Consider the following 14,293-nt stretch of genomic DNA (forward strand, 5'->3'; position numbering starts at 1 on the left):
GGGCACTGAGGTGACCATTCACTTACCAGGTGTGTGAAAACACACACACACACACACACACACACACACACACACACGCGCACGCACGCGCTGCCATCATGTCAATTCGAAAGCATAGCAAGCCTATAGGGCAGAGTACAGCTGCCCTTTGGGTCCCAGGAGCGCTGATATATCGTGGGCTATTTGATGGGCTGCTACGACAAGATCAGCCATTTGAAACCACCAGCTGCTTCAAGGGATAAAGGTGAAGCTTTCTACTCTATAAAGATTTGCAGGCTTGGAAGCCTTTAGGGATAGTTCTACTCTGTTCTACCGGTCACTATGACCTGAAACTGATTTAATGGCAATAAGTTTGTTTTTAAAATATCTTTATAAGATCAAAAGCATTATCTTTCTCCCTTGGATGGTTGGTGGCTTTGAACCACTAACCATGCAATAAGTAGCCCAATGAGTAGTAAGGTAACTTAAAAATTATTGCTATAAAATCATAGAAACCTGTATTAAATAAATATATCAAAAATGTGAAGCTATTATTTCTGGACATACACTCTATTTATGTCTATAAACTTCTGAAAGCTTTTTCCTTCTCTCTCCCTCCCGAAGAGTTCTGTAATCTTTGATTTACACCACATCAAAACAGCACGCTTGGCACACTGAAGGGACCCAAGCCATTTTCCTTTTCAATGTTGAGTTGGGAAATAAAAAGACGTCTAAAAGATGCTATCTGTAGGGTGGGTGCAGTAAGGGTTCCGAATGAAATTCTCCTAGGAGGTCCTTGCTCCCCTTGAAGAATGAGCAGATAAGCTGTCAGGATAGAAAAACAAAACCAAACCCTCCATGTACCTTTCCTGGCCGTTTTTCTCACCAATGCAGCTCTTAAAGTCTAAGGACTCCTTCCTAGGAAACCCTGTGATCGTCCTATGCTGTGTCCTTGAAGAAAATCAATCAAGATCTCCCTTTTGGAATCTCAAAAAGCAGTCACCGTACCATCTGGGCTGACCTCTGTGCTTTTAATATAACTAGCCTGCAGATCCCCTAGGAAGCCATTATTTGGATTGGACTTTTTTTTTTTGGAAAGCATCCTAAGGAGACTAGGACAAGTGAATTACTGAGAAAACGTGTCTGCAGCTACTGCAGCTCTGTACTTGATCCCAGAGACAAGTATAAACAGTTTGTCGGGAATAAACGTGTGGGTGTATGAACTAGAATGCTAGTAGCAAAACCTTCTGATTTTCCCTGCAATTAATTTCAAGAACATGTAGAAATACAAAACTAAACTTTGTTCTTTTCCCAGTGAAAAACCCATCCCCCACTTCACAGTCTTCTTTTCAATAAAGCGTTAGGCAGCTGGGCTATGGTTAGAATAGTTAACCTGGAAAAACAATGCTGCTTACCCTATTTATTTTGGATGCTGCTGACTCTATTTATTTTGGATTTTATCATCTTTGAAAAGTACGGATAAACCAATCAAAACAAAACATAACACCTTTAAGAGACATAAAATCTGAAGAAGCCATTACACCACAGAGGCTATCCACGAAGCTTGCTCTGGGCACAGTGTGCCAACTCACTTACTTCTTAGACTCCCCATGCTGGGCACAGGCTGGGTCCTGGGAGGGAGGGTGCTGTGGTAGGGCGGGGTGGTGCTGAAGAGAATGTCATTGGGCAGGGCTTGATCCAGCACAGAACTCCGAGAACTGCCAAAAGAAGAGCTTCTCCGATGACTGCAGATACTCTCATCCGAGAGCGTGCGGTACAGCGACCTTCTTGGAGACAGGTTCCCATAAAACAGAAACTAGGTGCATTGAAACAAAAAGGAGGTGGTGGGGAGAAGAAAAGATATGTTAAAAACTAAAAACTTGGATTTATTTCATGAAATACAATGCATTCCCCTACTACTGCGATACCTTTGGGTTTATCCTCAGTAGCTTAAAAGTACAACGAATCATGAGGTGTTTCAGTGCAGTGATTGGATTTTAATGTTTGCCTACTTTGACATTCTGTGAAATACTATCATGAATTACACATGCATAGCATTATTAATTCTTAAATGCTAAATGGAACCTCCATGACCTGATAGCAGTGATGACTCCTGGAAATACGTAAGATTGCCATTTCAAGCAACAGTTAGTCACACAGTGCCAGCTTGATTTTAATTTGAAATGACTATATCTTAATATTAGGCAATTTTTGTGTGCCAATCAAGCGCATGTGAGGTTCAAGCTAATCTAAATAATAACACAACTTATTTTGAACACTGCATCTTTCTAGACCATATAAATGGTTCAAGAAAAATATTTTCAGTCCAATAAAATCTTACTGTCCATTTAAAGCGACTTGTGATCCAGTCCACTAGATCACAATGGCTGAACACTGGCTCATAGCAATTTAAACCAGATTTAAAAGAATCATTACGTGACCGTGTGTGAACTCACAGACAGCATGAAGATAAATCTTACTACAAACGAAAGTTTTCAAAAGCTGGTGAAAAATTCAATCAAATTTCCAACTTTTTCCTCTGCAGGTTGAACTCTGTTCCTTTTACATCAACAATAGCAAAAGCAAGAAGGTTCACATCAAACAAATATAGAAATGGCTATTTACATTTTGGAATGCAACAAGAAGGCTAAAAATATGTCTATTGTATGTGTTCCTTCCATTCTGCCAAAGCTTCCCTACTGATGAATGGTACTCTAATGTGTGTGAATTTCAAAGTTAAATTTACATCATAGAAAGGTAATTTATCTTAGAAGAAAATACAACGGACGCCAAGAAAAAGTTCACTCCCTGGAAAAGAAAAGGAGTTAGCACTTTTTGTACAAATCTGCTGTTGCACCCAAGTTTGTACAGCACCATGTACATGATTAGGACAAGTTCAAAAAGAAGACTCATAATTCACTTTTTATGGGATTCCCTCTTACCACATGACTTGCAAGTCCTTTACAATAGGATTAGAAGCACATAGATTAAAATGGCTTCAAGGTAAAATCTAATTAGACTGTTACTGTAAGAACACAAATAGGCTAACTGCAATATTATTATTTTATTATAGGGAAGACAAAAGCCCAAAGGCTTGCTTCCACCTTGATCATGGTCTAGCAATGTCTTGATTTTTACTCCTCCCACCTTGACATGTGAACAAGCGGGAGCACTGAATTCGGAATGAGAATATCTGCATTTTATTCCTGTTGCTGACAGCATTTCTTTGGGAGCTAACCTTTTACCATTTGGGGTCTCAGTGAGTTGCACGAAGAAGACAAGGGGCTAATAACCTGTAACCACCACACGGCCAACAGGTTGATGCTGACTCACAGAAACCCTGCATCTGCTTTCTAAGGCTTTGTAAATCTGTATGAGAGCAAATGGCCTCCTCTTTCTCCACGTGGCTTTTCATATTTTCTGAGGAGGCCTGGTGGCATAGTAGTTTTGCATTGGGCTGCTAACCACAAGGTCAGCAGTTTGAAACCACCAGCTGCTTCAAAGGAGAAAGACGGCACTTTCTACTCCCACAAAGAGTTACAGCAACAATTCACTGGGGGCAGTTCTACCCTGGCCTAACATCCTACAGGGTTGCTATGGGTCAGCATTGATTCGATGGAAGTGAGTTTGGTTTGGGGTTTAAGGGTGCAGTAATAATGAAACTCATAGTAATCATAGCACTCACAACGCTGACCTTATCAAGGATCATTACAAAGAGACTAAAGAAGGCATGCCACTGGACCTGAGGCTGCTTTATAAACCACACAGATGGCCTTCACTGTGGTGTGTGCATACTTCCAACAAAGTAGCATGCATGCCCTCCCCTATTTCTAATGCCCATAGTAACTCCAGTCCACTTCCGGGGTAGAGTTACACTGAGGACGGGCAGCCTGCCACGGCAGAGGAAACAGATCAGGATGAATAAGCAGGTGCGTGGAATTGAAGTGCTACTTCAGGTTTGGAATTCGTTACTTTTTGATCACTAATTACGTACAGGTTCTGTACTAGGTTCGACATATGTTATCTTCTTTCCTATGCCTCCGCAATAGAGCGTCTCTGTGTTTTAGAGGACAACAGACGTGGACAGGTAAAGTAACTCAAAGTACACAGATAAAAACAACAGGAACCTGGATTTAGGCCCATTCTCCCCCATTTTAAATACTCCAACTTAAACTCTGTGACCCGTGATTAGGGTTTCTCTGATGACTTATAACTTTTTAAATGATCAGATATGTCAGCCCCACAGAGTAGCTTAAGGGTCAAGAGTGAGTAAGCGCACAGGAAAGCACTCAGGGCAATCTCAGGCTGTTTTAGATGCGCGCATGTGTGTGCGCGTGTGTGCCCGTGCGCACGTGCGAGTTCTAGTCACTCCAAAGCCCCCCAAATGTAGGTAACCTTTCTTCTTCCGTCCTCCACTAAGGGGCTATCTGGAAGCATCAACTTCAGGAAATCTTCTTTTGACAAGACATGTGGAGTTTCTGAAACGGCATCTCCTCCCACTGACGGATGTGGACTTGCTATAGCCATGGTATCCAATTCATTATATATTCTGTTAAAATAAAGCAGAACTGAAATTACGAGATTTGGTTAGCCTGTTTTCAAAGTGCCTATAGCATTATGAAGTAAAGTATAGTAACCGGCTCCAACAGTCACTAACACAGGCATATAATTTTAAATTGGTTCATTTTTGCTACATTTGCTCAGAATTCCTATGCCTTTTTACATTTGTGAAATGTGTTGAAACACAAAGTTAGAATTCTTAGTATTTCAGAAACAAATTCGATCTCCAAAGCCCAGGACATAGGAAACCCAGTCAACTTAAAAAATAAGGTTGCATTTTCCCTTTCCAAAGCTGTGTCAGAAAACACAGTTTTAATAATTCATCAGAGATTATCATATATCTTTTGAAGCAACTTGGGTGCTTCTCAGAAACATGAGCCCACTTTTCTCTTGAGGCTGGACAACCAGATCCATATCTTACCCTGGCAACACAGAGGCACCCAAGAGAGGGGCTGGGGGTTTAAGAGTTATCAACCCTGGCGGGTGCCAAGCATGTTTTATTATCAGCAATTCCACAAAGCTGTTTGAATAAATAAAGCAGCTGCCTGCCTTAATTATCAGTGTATAAATATGTATTTACGGACAACAAAAAACTGTCAAGCTGAATTATTGTTTTCAGCTCTCTTCCAGAGAGGAAACAGGGGAGTCATTTTAAACAGAGTTATTCTGAAAATGCAACCCGAGCCACGAATGCTGCTGGAGACAATGGGAAACAAGCCCTGTACTGCCAGTGGAGGCCAGCGTTCTTCACCACGCGGTGCTTCGGAGTTACACTCTGGGAAGGTTGTCTCCAGCGGCAAGCCACAGAAGATCACCCACAGGTCCTCATGGGCCCTGGAGATGACTTTACTTCAGAAGCCAGGCTACCTCATCACAGGTGGGCCAGCTCACTGGGAAATCGTTTTAATACAAAACCACACAGAAATGCTCACAATTAAGATTGCTTTCTCTGAAAATCTCTGGAATGTTTGCTTGATTCCTGAGGCGGGACAGGCTTTTTTGCACTTCTCAGTTCTTGAAGTGTAGCCAATGCTGACAACATGAACAATGAGTTTCTGTAAAAAGAAGCTTCTAACAACTTGGGGGAAAAAATTAAAGATGTGCCTTGCTTGTGGAATAAAATGACAATTAAAATGGTAGCTACCGGGATGCCAAGCCCTGGGAGAGCTCTGCAAAAAAGCCATATAACCAACACTGTAAAGTTTATGAATAGTATGTCCAAGAAGTGCCCCCAAAGCGCAGCATCTATCACTGGAAAACCAACAGGTCTGATATGGTTGATGTTATGCGTCAATTTAGGTAGACTATTATTCTCAGTGGTTTGGCAAACACTATCTAATCACCTTCCATTTGGATCGGACGTAAACAGTAAATAGGTGAACAAGAACTTTCTTAGGGGAGTGGCCTGCCTCCAGTATATAAATAGATGTTCTAGAAAAATCTCTCTTTTTTTGGCCTTATATTCTTCTCGTCACCTGCCCTCTGATTCTTAGGATGGGAGCCTTCAGAATTCTCTGGCCTGGTTCCTGACCTGAGCATTATCGAGTCAACAGTCTCTGCAACCCACGAGCCATCAGAGGCCTCCAGCCTGATGCCAGATCTGCAGATTTTGGGTCCATCATCCTTAACAACTGTGTGAGATAGCAGAGATTTTTAGTCTGTTGCCTGATCGTTGGCCTGGGACTTGCCAGTGTTCACAATTGCGTTAGCCATTTCCCTGAAGTAAATTTATATATATGAAAAAGTTTGTGGAAAGTTAAATTATATTATAACTCAATTTTTCAAAAAACTCTTTACAGAAAACCCTTACATATGAGGATAAATTAAAAACACTGCTACTAGGATTCCAGTTTATACAGGTACAGCTTTATTCTAAACAAAATGCACATAAACACACCTTTGTGATCAGTGGATGGCTACAGGTAAGTTCTCTGAGTAATACACTTGTCTTTTAATGATGCCTTAAAAATGGTTCAATCAGAATGGTGCCTTCTAAGGAGATCTACGGGGCCAGTTAAATTAAAGGCAGAGAAGTTGGCCCAGAAAGTTATGGTGACTGCTCTTTTGAGATTTCAAAAGAGCAATCGTGATAGATTTTCGCCAAGGACTTGGGATGAAGAAGTCTTAAGAAAAGCAAAAACTATGTTGGTGAGGAAAAGGCAGGAAAGCAGCAGTAAGGGTGCTTTTGTTTTCCCCAATCATAGCAAGGCACCTACATGTTCTTGCAGACAGCAAGTGCTGTCCTAGAAGAATTTCAGTTGAATACCTTACCCCATCCACCTTGCAGCCCTGAGCTTACCTCGTTAGACTCCTTTTTAACTTCTCAAATACAAAGAACATTTAAAAGGAACATGATTTGAGTCCCTTGAGGATGCCAAAACTGTTGTTTTGATGTGGTCTAAATCAAAGAGCGCAGAATTCTCCAGGGAAACATTAAAGAGATGAAAACATTGTCTTAAGACGTGTACAGCTATCAACAACTCGGACTTTAGACTCTGTCCTTACAAAGTACATCCCACCCTTCAAACCAGGAGGCTCTGATTCAGAAACCCCACTAAGCGAACTGGAGTTTACCTTAAACTTGCTGGTAGCAGATTTAAGGAACTAAAATACTCGCTTAAATTTAAAGCTAAAACGTCTGAGGATAAGAAAGTAGATGATTGTTATCTCAAGGTTGTGGATTCAGAGTTTGTTGAACTTTGGTTCAGATCTCTTTTGTGGGTGTCAAATGAATGGCAGCTTGTGAGTACTATATACTCACTATTTTCATGCCGTCTTTGAATTTTTTTTCTGGCATATCTTAGTCTAGCAGGCATAGCTCTGCCTTTGAAAGTTTTTCTTTATCTCCACCCTTCAATATGATGTCTAAACAGTATTTGAAATTCCACCAACACTGGCTAAATTAACGAATGGCACTATCAATAGAATTACAACAGGCCTCATGGGGATTATTTAAAATGCTCCCTAATTAAAGGATAATGATGTCTCTAAAGTGGACCAAGGGCATATAGAAATCATAGATATAGAACAGATTTTAAACTCACACTTAATTGTAGACCTAATCTAAGACATTAGTTCTTATGATGTAGCCCTACTCCATATTTTCCCTCCTGGAGAGATCACTGGACATACGGATAATATTGCAAAGAGAAGTGAACAAATCACATGGTGCCTAGCTATGAGAAAGAATAGCATCAGGGATATTAAAGGCTTGTTTTAAAACAAGCAGCCTTTTAAATGAGATGTCAGCCTAATCTACATGGAAGAATCATACCAACCTGCCAGATCAAAGAACTGTAAATAATAAAATCCAAGAGCTGAGGAGGGAACTGGATTAGCTTTAATTCTGAGCACGTTTGCAGAAGGCTATGGTTGAAAGTCCCAAATCTATTTGCATGGTCCCCATGAGGATTAACTTTCCAGTGAATCTCCTTTGACCAAGGGCCAAGGATTTGAATGGCCTTGTTATTATGCAAAGGGAATGGTAAGCACATTAATGCAGATTTACTTAGGGTAAAATCCACACCTTATCATTTTTCTTCTTTCTAATCCATTTAAAATTTGTTTTAGATTTATTATTTCTGTGATCTTTTCCATTGAGGTTTCTCTCTGATAAGTAGAAGAAGAAAATGTTCTAAAGTCGATTGTGGTGATGATTGCCCAATTCTTTTAAATATGTTTAAACTAATGATTGTGTGATATGAATTGTATGTAAATAACTCTGTTAAAATTTTAAAAAATAGTGTACAGACCTAGATGGAGAATATGCTGGGAAAAAAATAGCTTCAAGATTTTTATATTTTTGTTTAAAACAAGTTTCTATGATTTTGTAGCATTTTTTTTACCAATTGTATTTATATATCCTTATTGGTTATACTCACTGGGCTGCTAACCACGAATCAGCATTTTGAAACCACCTGCCACTCTTCCGGAGAAAGATGAGGCTTTCTACTTCTGGAAAGACTCACAGAAACTCACAGGAGCAGTTCCTTCTGGACTTACAGAGCTGCTCTGAGTCAGAATTGACCAGGGCACTCAATGTGACTGACCAGGAGGTGCTTTCTAGGAATGGAGACAGCCATGGTGACATGAGTGAGGTAAAGTGTCTGGGAGGGGAGCCTTCAGGACCTTCATTTGTTGATGGGCCATAATTCAAGATAAAGAGATACAGCTGCAAACATTTGCTAATGATCAGACATTGGAAAATGTAAAGTATGAATATAGGAAAATTGGAAGTTGTCACAAATGAAATGGATGGCATAGCCCTCGCTGAGCTGAAATAGACTGGTCCTGGTCATTTTGAATCAGATAATAAAGTGGTGTACTATGCTGGGAATAACACAATAGCATTGTATTCATTGTCAAAAGAACATTTCAAAAACAATGCTGTCTGTGATAGGATTATATCTAATCGGCTTGAAGGAAATTCAGTTAATACAACATTATTTGAATTGATGCACCAAGCACAGAAGTTAGTGATGAAGGATTTGAAGAATTCTACTAATGACTTCAATTGGAAATTGATCAAACATTCAATCAAAATGCATTGATAATTATTGGTGATTGGAAGGCAAAAGTTGGAAACAAAGAGCAAGGAGTAATAGTTTGAAAATAAGGACTTGGTGATGGCAACAATGCTGGAAATTTGCATGATAGAGTTTTGCAAGACCAATGTCTAATTCATACAATATACCTTTTATTAACAACACAAAAGGCAACTACACCATGGGCTTCTCCAAATGGAATACACTGAAATCAAATTGACAACATCTGTGGGAAGACACAATGGAGAAGCTCAATATCAGTATCAGAAGAGACTGAAATTTGCTCTTAATTGTAGAGTAACTAAGGCAAATGGAAGAAATGACGACGTCAAAGACCAGACTAGACATTTTCAAATGGCGGCTTGAAAAGACAACATCAAATATTTTAATGCAATGTGCAAAGACCTAGAGTTAGAAAACCAAAAAGGAAGAACACAGCATATCTTAAACTAAAAGAACTCAAGCCCAAAAAAATCAAGTCTCTAGTTGTCATATTGAAAGATTAGAACAAAAGACTGAACTATGCAGGAAGTCTGAGAAGAAGATGGAAAGAGTACATAGAGTCGCTGTATCCAAAATAACTAGTTACCTCGCCACCATCTCAAGAGGTAGCATATGATCAAGAACCAATGATACTGAGAAAGGAAGTTCAAGCTGCACTGAAGGCATTAGCCAAAACAAGCCCTAGGAAACTGATGGAATACCGATTGAGAAGTTTCAACTGGCTGATGAAGCACTTGAAGTACTCATCTATCCCAAGATATTTGGAAGACAGCAACCCGGCCAACAAACTGTCAAAGATCCAGATTTGTACCCAGTCCAAAGAAACGTGACCCAACAGGATGTGCAAATCTATAACAACACCATTAATAACATATGCAAGTAAAATGTTGCTGAAGATCATTCAACAATCGTTGCAGCAGTACACTGACAAGGAGCTGCCAGAAATTCAAGCCAGATTCAGAAGAGGATGTGGAACAAGGAATACCATTGCTGATATAAGATGGATCTTGGCTCAGAGAATATCAGAAAGATGTTTACTTCTCTTTTACTGACTATGTAAAGGAATTTGACTTTGTGAGTCAGACAAACTCTAGCTAATCTTGAGAAGAAGAGGAATTCTGAAAATCTTCATCGTGCTCATGAGGAATTTGTACATGGATCAAGAGGCAGTTTTGGGAACAGAACAAGGTTTAAAATCAGGAAAGGTGTATACCCTCTCACCATACATAACTACTCAGAGCTCGATGCCTTTTCCATAAAACTGGGGTGGGACCAAATGACTTCTCAATATGTGCCAGTGAAGATGTGCAGGACCCTGTAACCTGCTCTCAGCATCCTAGGGTCTGCCAGAATCTCAAGGTCAGTGTCTTCCCCAGGAATACATTCCCTGTCCCCCTTGTAGTTACATTTTGAATTAATTTGTATTTATTTTAAAGTAATATTTTATTGCATTTTCAATGATTTTACACAGCAAAATAATTCCCCATTTGAAAATTTCTATACACATTGTTCAGTGACATTAGGTGCATTTTCCACACTGTATCAACATTCTCTTGAATTAAGTTCTGGTTGTTCTTTTTCTATGACTCTAGTTTCACTGCGCCCTATGGTTTCATCTTGGCTTTAAGTCTCACATGTTGGCTTTTTTGTCTCACATAGATAGGGCACCGTACTCTGGATAAGATCCTTTATTTTGTGTGCTAGTCTGTTATTTCACTAACGGGTGATCTTAAGGGATAGTTTGGGCTCGCAGTCTCTTTTGTATTTCACCCTGGGTCCGTGTGCATAGAAGGATATCCAGAGACAAGAAAACATTTCTCATAATGTTCCTGTGTGCCTTTCTTTGATTTCAAGTCAGTGTCCTAAAACCCGCCTGATGAAATGATTATGTTGAATATCCCCTAGCGAAATCTGCCAGTACAAGCCCCTTTCACATCGCTCTGACTCCTATGGAAAGCCCTTCTCTTTACACAGTATTTACACCTATGTATAAGATGCTTAGAAAATTATTTTATAGAGCCTGAGAGGCCGGCAGTGAATTTATGTGACACACTAGGAAATTCTCAAAAAACCCTCATAGATAAAATATCAGCCTATCATTATGAAATCCATATGCACAATAAAAAGGTTTAGTTATCAATATAAAAATTATTTGTAGACTACTCATTACAATTACTAACATGATATGTCTTTTAACTACATGTTCAATCTTAACATAAAATGACTTTTAGTTTTGAAGGCACTATGAACAATATTTAAGATATTAGATTATTTTTTCAAAGAAAAAAGCAATGTTCGGTCATTGACCATGCTTAAAAAACCTAGCAGAGATCTCTAAAGAGGCATCATTGCACATATGTACATGCACACATGTTTGTGTGAGCACAACCCATCACATGCATCTGAAGTACAATTCCAGTGTATGCAGGCACAGTCCAATACAATGATGTGATGATCTAACCCTTTAAAAAAGAAGCAAAGCAACAGCTAAACTGCACTGAGTCGCCCATAGAATGTTCTTTTTTCTGTTCACAGAGCTATCCGTCCATTTTTCACAAGCATTTCAGATACAAAGCATCCCTAGTTACCTGACACCAAACACTTGACAGCCAAAAGGGAAGTCAAAGTCATGGAAATATTAGGGAGAATACTTTTCCTTTTATGCTGTAATTCCAATAGCAAAACTTAACTACCGTATATACTCGTGTATAAGCCGAGTTTTTCAGCACATTTTTTTCCAATTATTTTATTGGGGACTCGTACAATTCTCATCACAGTCCATACATATATCCATTGTGTCAAGCACATATGCACATTTGTTACCCTCATCATTCTCAAAACAGTTGCCTTCCACTCTAGCCCCTAATATCAGTTGCTCATTTCCCCCCTCCCTCCTCACTCCTCCCTCCCTCATGAAACCTTCATAGTTCATAAATTATTAGAGTTTTGTCATAAGTTACCCAGTCCAATGTTTCCCTCCGCCCTCTTCTCTGTTGTCCATCTCCCAGGGAGGAGGCAATACTTAGATTCTTGTAATTGGTTCCCCCTTTCTACCCCACATTCCCTTCACCCTCCAGGCATCGCCCATCTCACCACTGGTCCTGAAGGAGTCATCTATACTGGATTCCCTGTGTTTCCAGTTGCTATCTGTACCAATGCACATCCTCGGTCCGGCCAAATTTGTAAGGTAGAATTGGGATCATGATAGTGGTGGGGAGGAAGCATTAGAGAACTAGAGGAAAGTTATACGTTTCATCGTTGCTACCCTGCACCCTGATTGGCTTGTCTCCTCCCCACAACCCCTCAGTAAGGGGGTGTTCAGTTGTCCACCGATGGGTTTTGAGTCTCCACTCTGCACTCACCCACCTTTACAGTGATATAATTTTTAGTTCTTGGATGCTTGATACCTGATCCCTTCAACAGCTCATGGTCACACATGCTGTTGTGCTTCTTCCATGTTGTTTTATTGCTTCTGAACCAGTGGGCCGCTTGTTTATCTTCAAGCCTTTAAGACCCCAGATGCTATATCTTTTGATAGTCTGGCACCATCAGCTTTTTTCACCACCTTTGCTTATGCACACGTTTGTCTTCAGTGATCATATCAGGAAGGTGGGCACCCACTGATCTGATTTTCAGTTCTTTGATGTCTGATAACTGGTCCCTTCTGCACCTCATGGTCAGTCAGGCTGGTGTTTCAGCACATTTTTAATGCAGTTTTTGTGGTAAAATTAGGTGCCTTGGCTGATATTCAGTTCGGCTTATACTCGAGTATATACAGTATATAGGAATTCAAACTGTCTTTTGTCTATTTTCATGGAATATACACTCATACCAGTAATATGTTAATTTTAATTACATTCACAATGTAATTTACATTATGACTTTTCTATTGTAGACAGTTTTTAAACATAAGAATAAGAAACAAAGATTTCCTTTAATTGTTTAAATAAAAATCAAGAAAACAGAAGATTGTGAAAGAGAAATATAAATGTCAGCATTTAAAGAGGTTTCAAAAAGACATTTTTAGGTGATCAATTTTTTAGTTAATATATTTCCCTAGGAGGAAAATACAATTGCAATATTCAATCCTCCAAAGGTATATTTTTGCCTAGAGAAGAATAAGCAAACCCTTACCCCTGGCACTCAGTCACCTCAGGCTCTTCTGGTGGTGGACTGCCTTCCGACTTCTTCCAACCGATGACGTACTTGCTAACTGCTCCCTGTCTGTGGTAGGGCTTGGACACTGGCCCGGGTGCCTGTTGACTGCTACTATGGGACACAATGTAGACTTTGGATGTATCCAGAGATCCACCATTTTTGGAACAGTGAGCTGAAGGGCTTCCTGAATGGTGTGAGCCACTGAGGAAAAAAATGGACAAAAGCGACAATACAATGAAATTTTAGCCTGATTGTCAGACATCCAAGTTCAGAGTCACAGTGGTTTACTGCCCTCCTTTTACATGAGCAAAATGAAGGGCAAGGCAAAGTGGATGCAATCTCCTTTTTAACACATGCTAAGCTGTATACTCGTGGCAGGAAGCATGTTAAAATCATGGCCAGTGGAAATTAAGAGGAAACTGGACAACATGCTTAAATTGGCACTTCAGACAAGACAGAGCTCAGGTAGTGAATAAACTGCAGGGAGGCTGTTTAATCTCAATTGTCCTCAGGGGAAGATCAAGCTAAACCACATGATGAAATAGCCACGAGACTGGCAAAAAATGGAACCATATGACCAGACCCAGTTTTAGTAAGCATCTACAACAATGGACTCTCTCCTCCTGCTGTGGGCAGTATAAAGTTTGGAAATAAGTTTGGGCATTATCTAATGAAAGTTTGCACCTGCACACCATAAAATACAGCAATTCCACTTCTGTGTGTACCCAGCCTAAACAAACGATTGCATATGTACAACCAGAGACATGTAAAAATATTGATAAGAATATTGTCTGGACAGATCTGTAATAATAGCAACACAGGTCATGAATAGATACCAACGAGTAAATATGAATACAAATGAAATAGCCTATGAATAATCAAAGTGAGGCTACAAATAATTTAGGTGAATTAAGTCAAAAAACATGTTGAACACGATCTCATTAAAAAACATAATTCATAATGAGGAAAAACTAAACAATATGTTGTGAGGAATGTGACACTCTCTATAAAATATAAAGAAGAGTAAAGGGATGATTGCTACTAAAGTC

At 39.7% G+C, this 14,293-nt stretch overlaps 1 protein-coding gene across 6 annotated transcripts in view; it reads right to left on the reverse strand.

Annotated features, from left to right (window-relative positions):
• The window catches only part of SIPA1L2 (signal induced proliferation associated 1 like 2), a 214,692-nt gene that overhangs the window by 33,564 nt on the left and 166,835 nt on the right, over positions 1 to 14,293 (reverse strand). For all 6 annotated transcript variants that reach the window (XM_045297903.1, XM_004712174.2, XM_045297905.1 and 3 more), the window contains exons 15-17: positions 13,221 to 13,445; positions 4,375 to 4,528; positions 1,576 to 1,795 (exon numbers count right to left, since the gene is read on the reverse strand). In XM_045297903.1, coding sequence (XP_045153838.1) covers positions 1,576 to 1,795; positions 4,375 to 4,528; positions 13,221 to 13,445 — 599 coding nt within the window. The remainder of the gene's footprint in view (positions 1 to 1,575; positions 1,796 to 4,374; positions 4,529 to 13,220; positions 13,446 to 14,293) is intronic.

The sequence above is a fragment of the Echinops telfairi genome, unplaced genomic scaffold (genome assembly GCF_000313985.2).
Source record: "Echinops telfairi isolate 266 unplaced genomic scaffold, ASM31398v2 ScPeMD7_7424;HRSCAF=8462, whole genome shotgun sequence".
Classification (NCBI taxonomy): Eukaryota; Metazoa; Chordata; class Mammalia; order Afrosoricida; family Tenrecidae; genus Echinops; species Echinops telfairi.